The sequence below is a fragment of the Salvia splendens genome, chromosome 3 (assembly GCF_004379255.2).
Source record: "Salvia splendens isolate huo1 chromosome 3, SspV2, whole genome shotgun sequence".
In the NCBI taxonomy this organism is placed as follows: Eukaryota; Viridiplantae; Streptophyta; class Magnoliopsida; order Lamiales; family Lamiaceae; genus Salvia; species Salvia splendens.
Window position 1 is genome coordinate 25,327,782 of NC_056034.1, and position 24,003 is coordinate 25,351,784.

Consider the following 24,003-nt stretch of genomic DNA (forward strand, 5'->3'; position numbering starts at 1 on the left):
CTATCATAGATATGGTTGTATAATGTAATCGCATAAATCATCATCATATAATTTCATCCAACCCATCGGGTTAACACATACTCGAGTAAATCATACGAGTTCATTTTCATAACAACATCCACCTCGGCATAAGCGCAAATATCTATTTCATATCCATGCCTTTTCATCAATTCGTATTTTAAGCAAAAAAAAATTTCATCATGCTACATAAAATCTCAAATCCCCATAGAAGTACTTTCATGCCAGAGTAATATTCCCATCGATATTTCCAATATTTCACAAGTTCATATAAAAATCCATCAACATACTTGTTACCTCATTCTTCGTGGTTGGGCGAGGACGAGTTGTGGTGTTGAGCTTCCGATGTTTATCATTTAACCAAATTACAAATGCATAGATTTTGACTCAAACAAGACTCTTGGGTCCAGAGCGGAAAGAAATTGAGGCTCTGATACCAAACTGTCACGACCGCCCTCTAGGGTTAATAAATGCGGGCGATCGTGATTAAAAGGACTTAAATGACAAACATAGAAGACTAGGGTTTTCAACAAGTGTTTGACCAAGAATTTAAGTTTAATAAATAAAACGACCAAAAGTATTTATGTTCAACAAATAAATGACTAAGGGTTTAACATTTATTCAAAAAGAGTAACGAGTTTGCAAATAGCCCAAATAAAACAGTTTTAGAATTTAATAAAAAGTATATGTAAAGAAGACATCACAGCGGAAGCATCCAAGAGAAGAGTGACGTCATGTGTGAAGACACAACGACACTCGGAGTTTCAAAACGACCATAGTTTATTATTAATTCCTGCTCAACACCACCAACCGCTCGTCGCCGCTCAACCTGCACATAGTGAAAACATATGCAGGGCTGAGTACTATAAAAATAATACTCAGTGGCTCATGCCGAAAACATTTTAAATAAAAGTATATGTTATCATGTCATCCGTAAGTAACCATCGGGGTTTTACTTTAGAAAGGCCCGAGGAACCCAAAAGATTTTCCATTGTTCAAAAATAGCGACTGCGCAGTCATTTTCCCATAGACGTCAACCATATCTGCCAATACATGACAAGGAATGCGGCCGCAAACCAGGTCAGTAGACCGGCCAGCCCGTACGCTAGCACACAGTCTACCATAGGTGTACACTAATCCAAGTAGGGCTTGCAGCCCTACGAGGACCCGAATTCGATTTATGTAATAGTGGCAAAAGCCACATCAGATAGGCACGTAAAAACAAATCAAGGCATGATAATCATAGTTATTTCCATCGATAAAACATTAGGACATAGTCCTTATTTAAAAGAGAGCCCACCTCGACCGTTTAGAATCTCAAGTACTGCTTTCGCTTCACGCTTAGCGCACGAATTTTCACCTTTAGATAAGGTATTCCCAATCAGTCACCAACATGGACTTCAAATTTATGCATGTCCCTAACTTCCCTTTTCCCCCATCAACATATGGAATTCACATCATAGCATACCTCTTTGCATATCACATCACTCCATCACATATATAATTCATGTATATCATTCATAACATAATAATATAGTTATTTTTGTAAAGGTAGAAATCTGGCAGCACTGCGCAACTATTTTGTAAAAATCATTAAAAATTCACCCGACTTCCGTTGGGGCTAAAACTTTACCACAATACAGTAGACTCATCAAATAACTTCCAGTTCAAATCAACAATGTAACCTACTGGTCGAGAAAGCATTTTATGGCAAAATTTCGCAGTCAACTTTAAAAATTCACCAAAAATTCATCTTTTAACCAAAAGGGTTGAAATTCACATACAACACAGAAGACATCAAGAAGTTCACTCAGGAAAAAGAATAGATCAAATCGGAGTTCATTTGGTCGGTCAAATACATGTCGGAATACACTGTCCGAACTCACAGTTTTTCAGGCCTTTAAAAAGATTCGAATTAGGGTTTATCCCTATTTATTCAAAATCAACCTTTTCATGGTGTTAACACACAAACATGCTCAAAAGAGTCCTTATACTCATGCTTTCGTAACATCACATATCATTCACCATAGATTCATTAAATCATCAAACAATTTCATTCAAAACGCAATCACACATACAAAAGTAAATTCCCACTGATTAACCCTTGGATTTGAATTCCCTACGCTCTCTACATGCATGAGGGAGTTAAAGAATGTTTAGATGAAGAGAAATGAAGAATATGGTCTGATTATTACCTTTCTTGGACGAAACAATCGGTAGGAACGAATAAAAAGTCTCGATTCTTCAACAATCTCTTGGAAATTCGAAAGGATCTTGAGTAGAGTGGAAGAACAAGTGGGAGAGGAGATGAAAATGAGAGAATGGCGTGAGGGAGAGGGAGGAGGCGTGTGAGTGTGGTGGCTAGGGTTAGGAGTCTTTTATTTATAGAGTTTAGGGAATAGAATATTTCCCAATTAATTCAAGATTTGGGGGAATAATTGAAATAAAGATTTGAAAGATTTGAGGAGATTTGATGGGAGGAAATGGCGTGAATATTGAGGGAGAAATAAGGAGGATTTTCAAAAATCATGGCTATTTAATTAGCCTCTGATTTAATATGATATTTCACGGAGCATAATAAAATAATACGGAGCTGAAAAATAAATAACAATCCTCCCCCAAATATAAGAAATAGGCGTGTATTATTCCCCCTCAATAAGGAATAATTTCAAATCTTTAATGAAATAAAGTAGTGAAAGATTTGCTAGGACATTCCAATTAAAACATGGAAAGAAATAATTAAGGGATCAAAATAAATAATGAATAATTCTCTCCTCCCAAAAATTAGGAGATTTCGAAATCTCCCTTAGGAAAATAGTGGGAATCGTTTTTTCCATAGGTAATAAGGTAATTAGGCTTTAGGATTTAATTTGGATAATTATCCCAAAACAAATAATTAAATCCAAGAAATAAAATTCCTCTCCAATAATCAATAGTGGTTGAAAATTTCCTCCATAAAAGGGCAAGGTAATTATTTATGATTCTAATTAAATCTCACCCCCCTTAAAATATAATTCACCGCAATATATATCATTCCACATCAATTAATTTAAGCCACGTCATAAAATCAACGGATTTGACTCGGTCAAATCAAAATTAGGTCACCAAAGCAAACACATAACAATTCGTCATTTAATTGCGGCAATCAAAGTAATAAATACAATCGTCTTAGGGTTCGAAAATTAGGGTTCGAAAAGTGGGGCGTTACATCCTACCACTCTTAAAAGAAATTTCGTCCCGAAATTTGGTACTCTCATGGGAAGAGTTCTGGGTATAACTCCATCATCTTGTCCTCGAGTTCCCACGTGGCTTCTTCAATGTACTTTCACGTAAGCAACTGGTTTATTTCTCACATTTTGGACCTTTCGGTCTAATATCGTTTGGGGTCTCTCTTCGTAGCTCAAGTCCGGGTTCAACGCGATTCCCTTGTAGTGAATCACGTGCTTCGGGTCAAAAACGTGTCGGAACCTACTGTTCGAACTCACAGTTTTGCATGTTTCAACATTCGAATTAGGGTTTTATCCCCATTCATTCAAACATACCCTTTTCATGGTTTTAACACACAAACATGCTTAAAAGACTCCTCACTCTCATGCTTTCATATAATCATACATCATTCTTCAATGATTCATTAAATCTTCATACAATTTTCATTCAAAACGCATACACATATGCAAATACAATTTCCCACCGAATAAACCCTTAGATTTGAATCCCCTACACTCACTATATGCATGAGGGAGTCAAAGAGAGTTTAGATGGAGAGGTATGAAGAATAGAGATTTGATTGTACCTTTCTTGAACGAAACAATCGGTAGAAACAAATATAACTCTTGATTCTTCAACAAACTCTTGGCAAATCGAAAGGATCTTGAGTAGAGTAGAAGAACAAGTGTGGGAGGAGTGGAGAAGAGAGAATGGCGTGTGAGAGAGAGTGTAGGCGTGTGGTTTGTGGTGGCTAGGGTTAGGGATTTAGTTAGTCTCTATTTATGGAGTTGAATCACAATTAATTGAAGATTTGGGAGAATAATCAAAATAAAGATTTGAGAGATTTGGGGGGGGTGATTGGCGTGAAATTGAGGGAGAATTAAGGAGGATTTTCGAAAATCATGGGCTATTTAATTAGCCTATGATTAAATTTGTATTTCACAGAGCAGAATAAGATAATACGAAGTAGAATAAAAATCCTCCCAAATAATATGGTAGTAGGCATGTGATTTACTTCTCCCACAAGGAAAATAATTTCCAAATCTTTAATAAATTAAGGTAAGGAAAGATTTGCTAGGATATTCCAATTAAATCATGGAAAGAAATAATTAAGGGATCAAAATGAATAATGAATAAATTCCATTCTCCCAAAAAGTGGGAGATTTCGAAATCTCCCTTAGAAGAATAATAGGGGTCGATTTTTATCATGAAGCAATAAGATAATTAGGCTTTGGATTTAATTTGGATAATTATCCCAAAACAAATAATTAAATCCAAAAAAAAAAGAATTCCTCTCCAATAATTAATAGTGGTCGAAATTTTCTCCATAAAAGGGCAAGGTAATTATTTATGATCTTGATTAAATCTCACTCCCCTTAAAATATAATTTACCGCAATATATATTTCATTCCACATCAATTAATTTAAGCCACGTCATAAAATCAACGAAATTGACTCGGTCAAATCAAAATTAGGTTACCAAAACAACCACATAACTATTCGTCATTTAATTCGTGACAATAAAAGAAAATAAATGCAAACACCTTAGGGTTCGAAAAGAGGGGCGTCACATATAGACTCCTAAGATTCCTATTGTTCTCGCTCTCAATTAAAAGTACTGTTTTAAGGGGAATTAATTGTAACGTCAACTAGTTCTTCTAACATGCAAACCTCATGTCACGATTATGTTATAGGTCAATAAATCATCATAGAATGTGTCACTCAAACATGAAGCATCACACTTAGAATAGAAGCAAAGTAATGAACAAAATGGATATTAAATAAATAGGAACTGTATAAACCAAATTCGTTACTAACACGTTCCTAGAATTCTATCAATTTAGCTACTCATAATGAAATAATCTAAACTCATAGTTAGTAGAGAAAACATAGAAAACATAAGAACTAAAATAATAGAACCCAAAGGTTGAATCTTGTACCCTTGATCTTCTCTTTATCTTCTCTGGATATCATGCAGCAAAAAGTTCCTTTGATGAAGCTTGAGGGGATATATATAGCATCTAAGTCGTGTATCATGGAGAGAAAATAGGGCAATTTTTGTGCCTACATTTTCCTATCGGGCCGCTGCACAAGGTTCAGCGGTCGCTGGCTAGCATTCTGTAGGTTCTGGATCTTAATCAGCGGTCGCTGGGCATGTTCTTCTTTTCTGCTCAAATTTACGAAGCGTACCGCTACATGTGTAGCGGTCAATGGCGGTCGGCTATCGCTGGCTAAGGTCCAGCGGACCGTTGGCCGGCTCGAAAGCTTCAGACTTCCAACTTTGACTTTTTGCTATCTTTTTAGGCTATATTTTGCACATTTGTCACAAAACAAGTCAAAATACCAAAATAGGTAAAATATGCAAATAATGGACATATAATGCAATTGTTGGGGTTGGCAGCGGAAGCGTGCATATAAACGGATCACATAATAATTCTGGTCTATTTAGCAGATTATTTACACAAATTCTATTCGCGTAATTCTCACATGTATCATGCTCATAACTTGAATTTAAACATGCTTTAGCGCAATTAACACCTAAAACATGTTTGCTACGGAGTAAGCCATTTTACCTTGTTGATTCACTGAAGAATCGAAGATAGCTCGCACCTTCTCCACGTGAAGATCTTGAGTACTAAACCACGGATCTTCTGACTGGTTCCCGGACTATAATCTGATATCAGTGTTGGCTGATATCACCGGAATTCTTAGGACTCAAATAAAGAAGACGAAAACTGCTCACGGAGAGAGAAAAATCGTCCCCTATGATGGGTAGGAGCTGGATGAAAATTTTGTGGAAAATAATGTGTTTTTCTATCTCCTTTATTCTCCTATTTATAATAAGTCACATATTGGGCCCAATTAGGGATCTATGGACGAATTTGGATATGGCCTCCCCCAATTAGCTTCTTACTAATTAAATTGAACCCACAATTTAATATAAGCCTATATTGGAATATTACGAGCAGCCACTACAGAAGTAATAATGCACTGCCCATCCAAATCCGAAATTACAAGTATTCCGGGTTTCCATTTGTTTGTCATCTATTTCCCGCGCTTAAGATAGAAACGTCCATTAATTAATTAATGTCTGCTATGGACTTAATTAATTAACATATTATTAACTCCAAGAGTGGACTTAGCAAGAAACGCTTATTTATTATTTATAGAGTAATCAAACTCCAACTAGCTAGGTTCTGAATAATAAAACCTTGTTTCGAACTCCTCTTGTGGGCGTTATCAAACGAGACTCACCTCGCGCACGATTCAATATAATAGCAATCCTAGCACCGCTACATATTAATCACCACTACCCAATATATCAGGATTCTTAGGTTGCGAAAAACCCGCACCTTTTGGTAAGTCAAAGTAGTGCGTAATCAATACCGTGTGCTCAATGCTAACATACATTGATTAAGAAATTAATTATCAAGACCTCGTCTTTCAGTAGATAGCATAAAGACTCGTCATCAATGTCATCTTATTTCAGTAAGGCTTAGATCCAATTCAGTGCTATACCACACCAATGTCATCTTATTTCAGTATGGCTTAGGAATATGCGGACTGACATTGCAACCTTTCACGATAGGTAGTCTAGGCCTATCTAGGTTGTGAAATTCATATTTTTCTTTGTTCAGAACTAACCGTGTTACCTTAAAGTGGACGACACCCACAACCGGTCAACTAAAACAAAGACTTAGACTTTGTTACGTTGCTTATACATTTAAATATGCAATAAACATCCATTAAATGTAAAACATAACAACATTATGAAAAAAATAATCTGTTTCATTCCTTTGGAAAATAATATATAGAGTTTTACAGTATTCAATCACTCGGAAGGTGATTTCTAGTATAAAAACTCTAACAAATTTGACACTCAAAATGGACCATATAATGGCCTTAAAACAGTGCACAATCCGAGCGTATCAAGGAGACAGAAAGTTGAAGACACAAAGTTAGATTTGACGATGAGGGCTTGACACACACATTAAACACACACACTGCACACAATACGCGTACGCATACACTGCGACAGGATTAAACGATGAGGGTTCAAGCAAGTGTTAAAAGTTGTGAGGTATTTTTTTAATGTTAACGTTGTCAAAACAAACTGCTACATTGACATCAAAAAATACGAGAGATGTGGGTAAAGGCAGAATAAACGTCTCCCACTGCAACGGCCGCCACATTTGTAGCGTCGCCCAGCTGGACTTCGATCTCATGATCATATAGTTGTCTTGTCACCTGCAATAAGTCAGGAACAAAACAAATATGATCAGTGGCTCCAGTGTCTATGACCCAAGTATGAGTAGATGTCGAAGTCAAAAATGACTCGACCACTAGAGCTTGGTGCATACCTGTAGCCTTGCTCTTTTTAGGACAATCTGGCTTCCAATGTCTCTTCTCTCCACACTTGAAACACTTCCCCGAAGGCTTCTTGTTAGCCTTCTTCTTCTTCTTTCCCTTAGCATTCTTAGCCGTAACAGAGTTCGGTGCCCTCTTCTTTCGTAAGCCAGGCTTAGAGCCAGAGGATCGGGGCGCCAAACTCAACATGGCTGCCTTAGCCAGAACCATAAGGTCCTCCGCCGACTGAAGTTCAGTCAACAACTCTGCCAAGGTGTAATTCCTTTTGTTCATCTCGAAGTTGAGCTTGAACTGCTGGAAGCTAGGGGGAAGACTCTGAAGGATAATTTTTACTTGGGACTCAGGATCGATCGTCCCTCCCAAAACCTCAATTTGATTGAGGTGGCCCATCATCTCGATGACATGGTCCCGCACAGACGTGCCTTCCTTCATTGTCTTCGTCATGATACTCCGAAAGGCATGAGACTTAGCCGTTCGATTCTGAGTACCAAAAAGATTTGTGAGATTTTACATAATCTCGGTGGCAATTGCCATGGCATAATGCCGATGCTTGAGTACTAAAGACATAGAAGCCAACATGTAGCATTTAGCCATCTCACTCGCCTTATGCCACCGTCTATGCGCATCTCTAAGTCCTTCGCGGCGTTAGCCACCGGCACTGGAGGTTGTAGGGTTGTGAGCACAAAGTTGTACTCTTCTGCTGTGAGAACAATGTCCAAGTTTTGTTTCCATTCTATGAAATTTTGACCATCGAGTTTGTTTTCTTTAAGAATTGCAGAAAGAGGATTGAATGACATCTTGACGATTTAGTTTGCACTGCGAAACGGAATATTTACTATTTGTCATAAACTTATGTAAGAAGTTTGAGTAGATTAACCATAAAACTATTCAAAATCTTACAACTGTAAAATTATAATTTTGTACCCTCCATAAGAGGTCAATACACATTAAAATTTTACAATTTTATTGGTCACAACACCGACGAATAGTCCAGAGACGACATAATGGCATGGCCGCCTAATTTTGCCTAAGCAAGACCACCAAATTTAGCATTACAGTATCTTATTTCTACAACACACTCCCATAACAATGTTCATGTGCTGCTAATAAAATCAAGCTATCTCATAAATTCTGTGTGAACTCCTGGATCTCATAGTTTCTTAGGATTATTGTCCCCGCATAATGGGTGGCGATAATATTGGAAACCCCATTGCAGTTCATACTATTTATATTTGAGAAGTCCGCCCTCATGAACTTACTATTTCTTAGAATTATTGTCCCACATAATGGGTGGCGATAATATTAGAAATTAGCTTCACAAATTGCAGACCAATCGATGGAGACCATATACAAACATTAAGTTCGTAATTATTGCTTAGATATTTGGGTTATGGTTTTTCTTTAATTATCCTTAGCCTTGAGGCAGATAAAGGCTTAATTAAATTCTGTTAGCATTTAATTGACTGGATGATAAAATCTTTCATTATCTTTTAGTATCTTACTTTAGGAAATTAATTATTCTAGAATTTAATTCTTATTCATGTCTTCTATAAGATATTCTAAAATAAAGGAATTATTTAAATCTTAATTAGACATGAAAAATTAAATTCATATTATTTCCATGTTCAAGATAAAGAAGAGAAATTATATTATTGTATTATTTAATGTATTCCTATATATATATATCCTTGTTAGGATATTTATTATGAAACTATGAAATTATTCTTGTCCATATCATCTAGGAATCAAAATAATATTATTTATTTCCATAGATATAGTCAATAATTCAAATATTCCTAAAATCTAGGGAAATCTTCCCAAAATATTTTATTTCCATTAAATAATAATATTTTAATGATATCGTTTAATTAATGAATTAAATAATCATTAAAATAATCCATCATCGATATCTCATCGTACGAGGTTTGCACGAACGATGAACGACGAAGATCCGACAAGTTCGTCGCCGGATCACGACGCACATGGCGTCTCGGCCAGCAACGCACACGACGCGCGCCAGCGTCTCAGCCAGTGGCTCGTCGGGAGTCGCGGTCGTCTCGGCCAGCAGCGCGCACGGAGGCGCTGTTGCTCTCAGTCAGACGACGCGTCGGGGTGTCGCGGTCCTCGGCGAGCGACTCGTTGTAGATTATTTAGACAAATTCTATTCGCGTAATTCTCACATATATCATGCTCATAACTTTAATTTAAACATGCTTTAGCGCAATTAACACCTAAAACATGTTTGCTACGGAGTAAGCCATTTTACCTCGTTGATTCACTGAAGAATCGAAGATAGCTTGCGCCTTCTCCACGTGAAGATCTTGAGTGGTTTCCGGACTGTAATCTGATATCAGTGTGGGCTGATATCTCCAGAATACTTAGGACTCAAATAAAGAAGACGGAAACTGCTCACGGAGAGAGCAAAAATCGTCCCCTATGATGGATAGGAGTTGGACGAAAATTTTGTGGAAAATAATGTGTTTTTCTGTCTCCTTTATTCTCCTATTTATAATAAGTCACATATTGGGCCCAGTCAAGAATCCATTTGTTTATTATCCATTTCCCGCGCTTAAGATAGAAACGTCCATTAATTAATTAATGTCGGCTATGGACTTAATTAATTAACATATTATTAACTCCAAGAGTGGACTTAGCAAGAAACGTTTATTTATTATTCATAGAGTAAACAAACTCCAACTAGCTAGATTCCGAATAATAAAACCTTGTTTCGAACTCCTCTTGTGGACGTTATCAAACGAGACTGACCTCGCGCACGATTCAATATAATAGCAATCATAGCACCGCTAGATATTAATCACCACTACCTAATATACCAGGATTCTTGGGTTGCGAAAAACCCGCACCTTTTGGTAAGTTAAAGTAGTGCATAATCAATACTGTATGCTCAATGCTAACGTACATTGATTAAGAAATTAATTATCAAGACCACGTCTTTCAGTAGATAGCATAAAAACTCGTCTTGATGTTAGATCCATTTCAGTGCTATACTACACCAATGTCATCTTATTTCAGTAAGACTTAGAAATATGCGGACTGACATTGCAACCTTTCACGATAGGTAGTCTAGGTCTATCTAGGTTGTGAAATTCTTATTTTTCTTTGTTCAGAACTGACCGTGTTACCCTAAAGTGGACGACGCCCACAACCGATTTACTAAAACAAAGACTTAGACTTTGTTACGTTGCTTATACATTTAAATATGCAATAAACATCCATTAAATGTAAAACATAACAATATTATGACAAAAATAATTTGTTTCATTCCTTTGGAAAATAACATATAGAGTTTTACAGTATTCAATCACTCGAAAGATGATTTTTAGTATAAAAACTCTAACAATTTTTACACTCAAAATGGTCCATATAATGGTCTTAAAACAGTGCAAAATCCGAGAATATCAAGTAGACAGAAAGTTGAAGACACAAAGTTAGATTTGACGATAAGGGCTTGACACACGCATTAAACACACACACTGCATACAATACACACAATACGCGTACGCATATATTTTTTTGATGTTAACGTTGTCAAAACAAACCGCGACATTGACATCAAAAAATACGAGAGATGTGGGTAAAGGCAGAAAAGAATAATTAGATGAGGAATGATATAAAATAGAAATATATACAATGGTTGTCACTAAAAATAGTGACAATATATCATAAGAACTGGCAATGTTAGGAAGATGGTAGTGACACTGTAATGACTAAGTATCGTAACACCGAATACATTATTTAATATTATTTTTCCACCTAACCATAACTGCTATTAATAATTTGAATCTTACAATAATTTATCAATAGTTTTTCAGTGCATCTTTAATTATAAAAATCACAAGCAATTTTAATGTAAATGATAAAGAATGAATCAAAAATAGATTACTCCCTCAGTTCCATGTTAATATAGTACTCCCTCCGTCCCGCACTACTTGCACTTATTTCTTTTCTGGGCGTCCAAAGTTATTTGCACTCTTTCCATTTTTAGTAACAATTTAAACCTACAGCCGTAATTGTTGACTTTGTCTATCACTCATTCCTTAATCTCCGTGCCCAAAAGGAAATGTGCGAGTAGTGCGGGACGGGGGGAGTATTTTTCTATTTTGGGAACTTTCAAGTTAATTGGGTTATTTCTATTTTTGACAAAAAGTAACGCTCTCTTTTACTTTATTATTTCTACATCTCTCTTACTTTATTCACCATCCATTTAACACACTATTCTTAAACTCTGTGCCGAAAAGAAATACCTCTAATGACAAGGAACGGAGGAAGTATTTTATAATAAATAACAAAGGCATAACTTAACGAGAAAGTAATGAAAAATATAAAATAATAACAGTAGAAAGACATAAAACATAGCATAAGAAAAAAACATTTAAAAACAAAAAAAATACTGATGACAACAAAAAAATAGATAAACATTAACTAACATAAAGAAACATAAATAAAGAGAGAAAAATAAAATACAAAATATATGTATACAATGTGTTGTATGTACGGTGTGTATTATGCGTGTCTATTCGATGGGTGTAGATGTCACCACGGTTCGGGAACCGGCGGTTCACGGTTCGGAACCGCCGGTTCCGGTTCAAGATTTGGATGAACCTGAACCGGCCCGGCCAAGGTTCGGCGGTTCCGGTTCGTGAACCGTGAACCGCCGTGCAAATCCGGTTTCGGGCCGGTTCCGGGCCGGTTCGTCCGGTTCGGCGGTTCGATTTTTTTTTTTAATTGTAAATTTGAAATTCATGTAAAAAATGTAAATATATTTGCATAAATAAAATTAGAATAAAACGATGTACAAATGCAATTTTATTGATACACATTACAATTTCAAAATTACAAATTACAACTTTAAAATTGCAAATTACAACTTTAAAATTACAAATTACAACTTAAAATTTACAAATTACAACTTTAAAATTACAAATTACAACTTAAAATTTACAAATTACAACTTAAAAATTATAAATTACAAAAGACCTAAAGTCTTGATTACAATTTACAAATTACATATTCGAAATAAAGGGGAGAAAAAAAAATAAAGGAAAAGGACTCGAGCTCAACTTAAATTTAAAATTTAAGTTGAGATGCCTACGTATCCTCAATGCTCAATTGCATTTTGGAATCAAAGTCCACGTAGTTCTCTTACCTTTCTTACCTATTTGGCTTGATCGGAGGAATTGGCGGCGCGCCTACTCTTCTTCGTCGGGGAAGTAGTCTTGGTCGGGTTGTACTACTTGATTGTTCCAATCCGGTTCTTGGTCTCTAATTTCGGCGGAGCACCAATCATCAAGTAACATGGTGGCTTCCATGTTTTGCCCGGTGAGTCTACTTCTTCTATCGTCCAAGACGTTGCCTCCAACACTAAAGGCGGACTCGACGGCGATAGTGGAAGCCGGAACCGAAAAGATCTCCTTGGCCATTGATGCAAGGATGGGAAAATCTTTCTCGTGTGATCCCCACCAATCTAGGATGTCAATTTGTTGGGGAACGGGACCTCCTTCTTCCTCATTGAATGAAAAGTGTGAGTCAAAATATAAGTCTAACTCACTTGTCGAATTTGCCGTACTTTCTCCGCTGCTGAAGCCGTATAGGTCCGCCAATTGGGATTGGGCGTCGGGGTCATCAACTTGGAAGAAGCCAAAGTTATGTGTTTGACGGGGGGTCTAGGTCTCACTTGGTGGGTACGGTTGTACTTGGCTTCGTAATCGTGAAAGAGAGCCCGCAAGTCGAACTCAAAACTTCTTTGGAGGCTTGGGAGGTGGGGGATGTTTATTTGGAATGTTTGGGCTAGGTTTATGTAGTTGTCGTCGTCCTCGTCAGTTTGCAAAGCTCGGAGTGGTTCAAGATCAATAGAAGCCAAATTGTTGTAATAAAATTCTAAAATTTTGAAAGTACCAACTAGTTTCCACTTTGGATCCAAAACTTTGGCAAGCAAAAAAACCGTGGGGATCTCGTTGAAATACTTGAGCCATTTTTCAACCATATAATATATAACACACATTAACTCAAGATTGTTTGTGGAATTTTTCATTGCAGTTTTAAAACCAAGTGATATGATCATGCAATGTTCTAAAACACGAACGGATGTGCAATAATACACACCCGATAACTCAATAGTGGCATTTCGAAAACCTTTGAATAACTTAAACAAGCTCATGCTTTGATCCCAACAAGAAGATGTTAGATATAAATCATCAACAGGGTAAGTTCTATAAAAATCAACTAAATATTCTATATGCTCCAATGTAGATTGCAATATATCATATGTGGAGTTCCATCTAGTAGACATGTCTAAAGTAAAAGTTGTGTACCTTATTTTCTTCGAGTGGCAATACTTCTTCCACGCCTTGCCAATTTGAGGCTTCTAGTGGATCAAGGATACAGCTGTAGTAATAGGTTGAATATGTCTTGCCATAAAGACAAAGCATCTTGTACACATAAGTTTAAAATATGACAAATACATCGTTGGTGAAAATACTTACCACTTATCACCGGGGAGCAAGCTGCAATTAAATCGGCGATACTTGCGGTGTTAGCGGTTGCGTTATCAAAACCAACCGAAAATATCTTGTTGCATAACTCATACTTATTCAAAACTTGAATAATTAAATATGCAATTGCTTGTGCGGTGTGTGGGGAAGGAAATTGTCTAAAACCAATTAAACGTTTATTTAAAGACCAACTATTGTCTATAAAATGACATGAAATTCCCATGTAAGAATTTCGTTGGAAAGAATCCGTCCACACATCGGAGCAAATATTAACTTTGTGCCCCAAGGTGGAGAGGAATTTTCCAACCTCTTGTTTTTTGTCAAAAAACTGACGGTTGTTAGATCTTTGAGCAGTAGAGGGGGGAATTCTCTTTGTAGCAACATTAAAAGCGGTTTGCATAGTAACTTCATATTTTTTGTCATTAAAAAATTGAACGGCAAATGTTTCATTGCCGCCCATCTTACCATAGCATCGGTAACATTTTTCGGATCATATTTAAATAGCGGCGTACCTGTTTGAGACGATGAGCCGGCGGGGAAGTTTATTTGGATTTGGGACTTAGTATGCCCATATTCCATGGGGTGTTTTGACTTCAAATGGCGATGGAGAGTACCATATCCCCCACCGATAACAAATGGATAGACTTTATCGCAATAGTTGCAATATGCTTTGAACTCACTTGTCTCCACGGTAGTGGTCGGATCATTAGGATTTGAAATTACCACTGGGACCTTCTTGAAATGTTTGGTGAAAATCTCGGATTTCAACTTGGGAGGCATCTTTTTCTTTTGTCGTCCTGCGGAAGGAGGAGGATCGGCCTCCTCCTCATCATTGTCGCCAACTTGGCCGGTGCTAAAAGAGGGGAATTGATGCGATCCATCATCGCCTTCGTCCGACGATAGATTCACATCGTACTCGAAACGCGAAGCCGAATGTGAATGCCCCCCTTGTTGGTCGTCGTCGGCGAGGGAAAATAACAAGGCCGCATTTCGATCTTCTTCCTCCTACGAAAATTATACAACTAAGTAAAAATACTAACACAAAAATAAAACACATAGACACATAGATGTTGAAAAATGAAATTATGAATTTAATAAAAATGAATTAACAAAAAATTAAAACATATTATAACTTACTTGAGCTCGAAGAGCGGCTAGCCTTCCCACCTCCTCCGCAACTTGTGCTCTAGAAGGGGCACGTCGACGACGAGTATCACTTTGACTTTGATCATGGGCAATTCCCTTGCCCCGATCACCACCACGACGAGATGAAGACATGATATAAATATTTATGGAAATTGAAAGTGAAGAATAGAGAGTAGTGTGATTGTGTGAAGATGATAACGTGAACAACGTGAGAGTAAAGTATGAGCGCAAATAACGTAAACAACTTGAGAGAATGAGGATGGAGAATAGAGAAATTGAGATTGAGAAAGAAATACTTATTAACACAAGAATGGGGTGAGTAGAAATGAAGATGAGGGGGGTATTTATAGGGGAAAATTATGATTAAAAAAATTAATTTTTGAAAAACAAGGCCGAACCGCCGGTTTACCGCCGGAACCGCCGGTTTTCGGTTGGAACCGGCGGTTTTTCGTCAAATTCAAAATTCAAATTTTTAAAAAAGCCGTTGGAACCGCCGGTTTACCGCCGAAACCGGCGGTTTCCGTCAACGGTTTCTGACCAAACCGGCGGCCGTGGGAGCGGTTTCTGAAAAGGCTAGGAAGTAGGCCTGAAAAGGTGTCGGGAGGTGTCGGGAACCGCCGAACCGGCGGTTCGGCGAGACCGGCGGTTCCGGCGAGACCGGCGGTTCGGAACCGCCGGTTACGATTCTTCAAATTCTGCAAACCTGAACCGGCCCGGCGGTTCGGGCGGTTCCGGTCCCGGTTCGAACCGCCGCCGACGGTTCCGGTTCCGGTTCGGAACCGCCGGTGACGGTTCCGGGCCGGTTTGTCTGGTTCGGTTCGGTTTGGAGACCTCTAGATGGCTGTGTGTATTCATTGAGTGTGTGCAATATTGTGTTATGTGTATTATGTGTGGCATAGTGTGTATACAGTGAGCATTGTATGTACGCATTTTGTGTACAAGGTAGGTGTATTGTGTGTGTGTGCAGTGCGAGCACAACGTATGTGTACTGTTTGAGTGTGGAGTGTATGTGCATCATTGTTGTATGTGTGCACAATTTCATATCAATTATTCTCTCTGTCCCGCCATAAATGAAGCAGTTCTTTTAGACACGTGATTTAAGAAAGTGATGTTTAAAGAGTTAATTAAAAGAAATCAAAGTAAAGAAGTGAAGACAAAATAAAGTAAGAGAGATGCAATATGTTATTTTTTGCCAACAAAGAAAATGACTCAGTTCAGGTTGGACTTAATAAAAACGAACACAAATCGTTTATGGTGGACCGTTGGAATAATTCATTTTACCAAATCAAGAAATATTCAAATTTAATTCCAATTTCAATTTCATAAGGATATGTGAAGGATCCTTGCACCACCATAGGCATAACTCTTTTGTTGGTTTATACTATAAGGAAGACTCAATATCAAAGAAATGTCATATCAGAATGGACATCAAAGGATTCAAGATGAACTCGGTATCTTTTACATGGAAGAAATTGAGTCCGTTGAACTCATCTTTTTATACTGCAAGGTTTTCAACATTCTCAGCTTTTTATGGAATATCACCTTCTGTCTTCCCAAAGATCTATGATCTATTAGCCTGCTTTCTAAGTTGGCTTGCAATCTTCTTTCGAAAGCTTGACAAAAAAAATTTTAATCTCTATGTTTTACATTATTCTATGGTATATCTGTGACATCAACAACAAAGTAATATTTCAAGAGTTTCACCCGAACTGAGAGTTGGAAAAGAAAAGGCTTTTATGGTGTCTAGGGTATTGGGTGAAAAGGTGAAGTTCAAACTTCTCATACCCACCGAGCCATTTGACTAATAATCTGTACTGAAGGCTCCACAAGTGTTTGATCTTCTTTGCTAGTTGTTTTTTATTTTCTAGATTTGATATTTTGCTTGTTAGTTGGTTGGTTTAATTGTAGAGTTGTGGTTGTCTTATGAATTTGTTGTGTGCCTCTTAGTCTTTGTGCGCTATTTGTTGTTTGTTGTCAGTTTTGGCTTTTCTGTGGAAGTTTCTTGCTTGACGCTCTATGTTGGCTTTGAGACAATAAAAAAAATGTACCAAACGGACGTAAATTTCACGCCGTACAACGTGGAAGGTAAGATCAAACTACATAATTATATACTCCCACCGTCCCTTTGTAGTAGATAAATTTTAAGAAAATTTGTGTTAAGTGTATTAAGTGGTGATTGAATAAAGTAAATAAGAGAATAAATTAAATAAGAGAATAAAGTAGCTATAATGGGATAATGCAAAAAGGAATACAATTCAACTACCATGGATGCAGTATAATCTTATAGACTTATTTTATGTTAACAATTATTTTTTCCCCAAGCCACGTGAGTTATTAGTTAAATCGAAAATGTAACGTCAAGGTTGGCCGGCACTCCTGACATTGGTAAGAGTGGGATTGACAACACTATACCCTCCATCTACAACAAGATTCAACCCACTCACATAGCTAGCCTCCTCACTAGCCAAGTAAAGAGCCGCCTTCGCAACATCATCCGCCGTCAGAATTTTCCCCTTGAGATTCCCCACTGCCGACATAATACCATCGAACATCAACTTTGCCTTGTCGTCTCTCGCCGCTATCCCCGTCAATACCCCAAATGGGGAAACACAGTTTGCTCTAATCCCGTGCGATCCCAGCTCCACTGCCAAGCTCTTCATCAGCCCCACAATCCCATATTTCGACGCCACGTAGGCGTGCCCCGCGATCCCGGCAACCTCGGTGCACGCGCTGGCTGTAAATATTATGCATCCTTTCCTGGCCGGGACCATGACCCTAGCCGCGTGCTTCGCGGCCAGAAAGGCCCCGACCAGGTTGATGCCAAGGGTGCGTTGGAGCTCGCCCTTGTCTACGTCGACGATAGCGGCCATTCTTTCCGCAATGCCCGCGTTGCTATACATGATGTCCACGCGGCCGTGCTTGGCCACGGTGGCGTCAACTAGGCCGCGAACGTGGTCCTCATCCGTGACGTCGCAGTGGATGTAGGTGACGTTGGGGCCGAGATGCTCGGTTAGGGTTTTTCCTAGATCGTCTTGGATGTCCGCGATCACGACCTTTGCACCGTGGTCGTTGAATAGGCTCGCCGTGCTTTCTCCGATGCCGCTTGCGCCTCCGGTTACTATGGCCACCTTTCCTTGCAACCTTCGTCATGTCGACAAATAATGCTGTTACAAATGTATGATTACAGCTGGGAAATAACTTTACTAATCAATAAAACTAATACTCTCTCCGTCCACCAAAAAAGTAGTATCATTGGGGGACTATACATGTTTAATAATGTAGTGTATGAAAGAAAATGAGATGAAATGGGTAGTACCAGAGAGCAAGATAAAATGTAAGTAATAAATTGAAAATAATTTTTTCATTTTCAGTGTGGAACTAATTTTAATGGACGGCCACACTAATTTTAATGGACGGAGGAAGTATATAGTATACGAAAGAGATACAGTCCAATGAGTTTTAAAATGAGAATATTGCTCAAATATATAAAAATTTATGAACAAATGAATACACATGCACAACAACATGAATAAACTTCTCGTGGTCTGAACACATTGTTGCGTGATGTGTGTAGTCAATCACAATTACAAAAATCTGGGCTAGAAACACCATGCTGCTATCCAGACCACCAAATTTTAACTTTGAATGACTGTGTTGATCTGTGGTTTGTATATGTTTGACATTTATTTATTCATATCGAATTCATGAATTTTACTTATTTGTGCATGTATTATCATTTTCCACCCAAATACCATTCCTGCTAAATCACATCTCTTTATATACAAAGCCTGAATTTTGGACTGGAAGACCCAAATGATAACATAAGTACAATAACATAATAAATTCAATTGTTATGTGTATTGCAAAATTAATTTCACATAAAAAGGAGATGCCAACACCAAAAGGTTGAAGAAATCACATTAATTGTGATATGTGAACATGATTTCTAAGACCTCACCTTGGAGAAACAGCGCTGTTTCCACTCATCTTGAGATTCAAAGAAGCCAGGTTTATGTAGTGTTTTGTGTTTATGGATCGATGCAAGTGGTGGAGTTGATGGATCGGTAAACTAATTCTATTTATAGGTAGCAAACCATATGGAATCATACAATTGGGCAATAACTATAATTTGGCCGTATTTGGCGCCGTATGGTTTTAATTAAGAAAGAGGCACTCTTTAAACACTTCAATAAATTAAGTACTAAATTAGGCATTAACTGCAATTTGTAGTTTACGACAACATGCGGTATGAGTGTGGTCCAGATCCGGGTACATAGAGACTCACAAATTCTTTACTAGTTTGATGATGAAATGGGTTATAAGTATGTGGGCTTCAATGAGTAGGCTCCTTTTACATAATGAAAATTATAGAATAATGAAGGACAGTTATGATTATAATTTTCATCTATAACCATTGATTCCATTGCATTATATTTAATTTTGTATTTTTTTCAAACTTATGATACACCTTTAGATAATTATTTATAAAATATTTTAAAAACGACAATTAGAAATGCATGTTTAAGTCAGAAGATAAACAACTTAAATTGTACAATCTCTACCTGACAATAATGTTTTCCACCTGACAATCTATAAACTTACAATAATTCATATTTTATTATAAAAATAATTATTTATAAATGAGATTTAGATTCCATTTTTTTGTCAAACTCACCTTTTTTTTTAAAATTCATTTTGAAAAAAGGGGGATTTCAAATCATGAGTGAAGCGAGTCATATTTGTTTACATAATTATTTATCTAAGAGTTTTCAAAATTAGAAAGTGCAAAATGGCTCAATTGGAGCCCATGTCAATTAATGAGCCCGGGCCAGGCCCACTTTGTTTCAATGATGGGTCGGGCTTGGACCGAGCTGAGCCGGACTCTAGTTCCAGTTGACAACTCTAGTTACCCCAACTCCATTAGTACGAGGTTTTTAAAGAAGTTTTCCTAAAGTAAACCTGTTACTCAAAACGAACAATATCATACTCCCTCCGTCCCATAAAAATATAGGCAATGGGTATGACACGTGAATTAAGACAAAATTAGTTCAGTAAGAGAGATGAAAAGAACGGTATGGTAAAGTAAGAGAGATGAGGAGAATAGTAGTTAAAGTAGTGTTAGTGTGACCTACATTATTAAATTGATTTGACTTTACAAAAATGGAATGCACATATTTTTGCTGAACGGATGAAAATTGACAATGCACATATTTTTAAGGGACGGATGAAGTATTAATATGAAGTTTGGGTGTACACTCTAACAATTAGTTATTTCTTTTTTCCTTATATAGAAGAATACCAAACAACATAAAAATCAAAATTATCTTCATCTTTATAAATTCTCTCTAAAATTGGAAAGATACACAAAGAAAATGATAGTTCAAATGGAGATATGTTATTACTCAGTTGATACGGACAGTTCAAATGAAGTTTGCGGTGGAATGCTTGTTGGAATCGATGATAGGTTCACACAGTTTAATCAAGTCATACAATTGACACAATGTTTGCTTTTTTGAAATTAACCATTATATGATCGATCAACATTTTTAGTAGAAGCTAGCGATATGTTAATTTCTCTAAACCGATTCTTAATGCATAAGAAATAGTGATTTAAAGTTTACCACCTGGATATGGAGTTTGAGATTAAAAAGCATAAATGCAATGCTCGCCCCAATGCTCATATATGAGCGTTCATTGTTCATGATCTATTAGAAATGGGCCACTCACCCTTTAAAAGGCCTCATAAGGGGGAGGGTTATCCACACTTATATAGATTAGATGGGATCTTCACCAAGTCGACGTGGGACAGAATTTAGAGGATTTAACACGCCCCCTCACGTGTGGGCCGGAAAGGACATCGGTCTTCCATCACGTGGGTAGGCAATGCAAGAGAAACCATCATCGATGTGGGCCGGAAAGGACATCGGTCTTCCACTCGTGAGGTAGATAAGAGATAAAGAGAAAACCATCATCGACTTGAGCCCGCTCTGATACCATATTAGAAATGAGCCACTCACCCCTTAAAAGGCCTCATAAGGGGGAGGGTTATCCACACTTATATAGGTGAGCTAGGATCGTTACCAAGTCGATGTGGGACAAGAATTATGAATTTTAACACGCCCCCTCACGTGTGGGCCGGAATGACACATCGGACTTCCATCACGTGGGTAGGCAAGAGAAGAGATAAAGAGATATAATCCATCATCGACTTGGGCCCGCTCTAATACCATATTAGAAATGGGCCACTCACCCCTTAAGTGAAAATTGGAAAATCAAAATGTATTGTTTAGGATTAATTAGTTTGTTTAGCCTTTAGTTTTCAGCCTATATAAGGCATGTCATTGTATTTTTGTAGTCACCAATTAATAAAAATGTAGTTATTAGAGATTTCTCTCCTCTTTTCTATCGGCAGTTTCTCCCCCCTTTTCTCTTTTCAATTCATCTTCTCCGTCAATTCGATTCTCCAATGTTTGTTCATCAATTCGATTCTCCAAATTTCACATGGTATCAGAGCGCAATCCGTTGCGCATCTATCGCCTCTGATTACCTCTATCTCTTTCTTTTTTTTTCAATTAATGGCGGTTGCTCGATTGAGAGCTTGAGATCGTCGGGAATTAGTCGTCAATGGCGGATCTCGTCGCCAATGAATTGGAGAAGCGCTGGTGGTGTAGAGTGATGTTCTCATCACCGCTGATGTACTCCAGAGCTCATTTTTCCGCCCTCGCCACCACCGATGCTTCGCCGGTGTGTTTCTCTCGGAGCAATCTGTTCCTCTCATATTCGCCGGATGATTATCTCAACTCCGACGCCTCCATTTACTCCTCGTTGCTTCAGAATTACACAATCCGCAAGTCTATGGAGATTTTGCACCGCCGATGTACTCTAGATCGGTGATTTCTGTATCCTCTGATTTCTATATCCTCTTATCTCAATTGATTTTTTTGATTTTTTTTCAATTCCGATTGTTCATGTTTGGTGTAGTATGTTGAAGTATGGAGTTGTATGCTCCGATTTTCTCTATATTTTGTTCATTGGATTTGTATGATCCAAGTTTGTATCTCTCCGATTGTATTCGGTTGATTGTTTTTCGTTTTGAGAATATGTTTTCTCAAATTTGTTGTTGAATCTGAATATGTTTTCAGATTTGTCTCTAATTTTCCGATTGTGTGTCGGATGTTTGTTTTGTTGTTGACCGATTGTATGTCGGATGTTTGTTTTGTTGTTGACCGATTGTTCGGTATTTCCGATTGTATGTCGGATGTTTGTTTTGTTGTTCACCGATTGTTCGGTTGGATTTGTATGTTGGGTTGTTCGGTTCGGTTTGTGAATGTTTGGGTGAGGAGGAAATGCTATTTGGTGTTGGTGTGTGTGTTGTTGAATTGGAGATCCTTGTGGAGTGGATTTGGTGGATGGATGCTTTGTTCACAAACATGGTTGCAACTGCAAGACCTTTGTGGTTGTTGATGGTCTTGCGTTGGGTGGGGGATTGGAAGTTGATGTTGGTGATTGCAACAATTGGTGAATTTTGGTTGCAAGATTGGAGTTGCATAATCAAATTTGTTGTTGAGCCTTGATTGTTGAAGCCTGGCCATCTGCCTTGGTCCTCTCTCTTTGGCTTTCGGATGAAGGAGGTTGAGCTCTCTCAGCTGAAATATGAAATATGTTTTTGGCTTTGAGACTGATCTTGCATTGAAGAAACTGATGAGCAGTCTCTGGAATCTTCTGCTTGCTTTAGTTAGCTCTTTTCCTTTTGTATTGATTTTTTGGTCAAGATGGTTGCATTTGATATGCTTCCATCTTGAGGGAGGCTGTGAAAATTGGAAAATCAAAATGTATTGTTTAGGATTAATTAGTTTGTTTAGCCTTTAGTTTTCAGCCTATATAAGGCATGTCATTGTATTTTTGTAGTCACCAATTAATAAAAATGTAGTTATTAGAGATTTCTCTCCTCTTTTCTATCGGCAGTTTCTCCCCCTTTTTCTCTTTTCAATTCATCTTCTCCGTCAATTCGATTCTCCAATGTTTGTTCATCAATTCGATTCTCCAAATTTCACATGATCCTATGGGGTTTGTAAATATGCACACAAGTAATGGACTATAGAGCGTAAACGCGCGACGCTTGCCATTGGCTGGGGCCGTCGACCTTTGGCGTAGGCCTAACACTTGGATATTGGTTATTAGTCTTTAAGGTAGTCTTTCGACTATTTTTTGGTCAATTCGTTGGGCTATATCTAGAGATGTCCGCTCAGGCTACAACCCGAATTAATGAATCTGTTTGTACAAGGATCAAGTTGGCCTAGCACCTCAACCTCAGTAAGGCCTGTGGTGCATAGAAAAATCATATAGGTACGTCCCACAACCTGCAAACAATGGAAAAATCTATTTAGGTGCATCTCGGGTTTCAAACATCGATTGAAATCATAAAAAACTGATAGTAACTCGAGGGTGTTAACCTAGCATTAATAAGCAACCATGAATGTGCTGACTATAACTATTTTTCCAATTGAACAAGCTTTTCCAATTTAATAGTTGAGGTTTGTAATTTGTAACGAAACCAGAAATTTTACATTGGAGAAAAAAAAAATAATTTTTATAATTGTGAGATTTTTTCGGCGTCACCGACAATGGCGCCGAAAGCAGTTGCAACATGGGGCGCAGGAGTAGCTAAAGGTAAAGATGGTTATGTGAGAGAATTAATTAGAGAATTGGTGATAGAAATTAGTTATATATGCAATGACTGCCGTTAAAAGCA

The 24,003-nt window shown here is 37.6% G+C and overlaps 1 protein-coding gene across 1 annotated transcript; it reads right to left on the minus strand.

The window, feature by feature from the left end:
* Positions 1-17,453: 17,453 nt before the first annotated feature.
* On the minus strand, positions 17,454-19,291 carry LOC121793806 (tropinone reductase-like 1). Its single transcript, XM_042191840.1, has 2 exons — positions 19,210-19,291; positions 17,454-18,392 (listed from the first exon to the last, which is right to left on the minus strand). Exons 1-2 carry the CDS (start codon positions 19,236-19,238, stop codon positions 17,609-17,611), a joined length of 813 nt encoding a protein of 270 aa, XP_042047774.1. The 5' UTR covers positions 19,239-19,291; the 3' UTR covers positions 17,454-17,608.
* Between the last annotated feature and the right edge of the window lie 4,712 nt (positions 19,292-24,003).

Excerpts from the sequence above, each read along its gene's own strand:
- LOC121793806 (XM_042191840.1), bottom strand. The coding sequence starts at position 19,238 with ATGAGTGGAAACAGCGCTGTTTCTCCAAG. Across the intron at positions 18,393-19,209 it reads AACAGCGCTGTTTCTCCAAG|GTTGCAAGGAAAGGTGGCCA; the intron begins GTGAGGTCTTAG and ends GACATGACGAAG.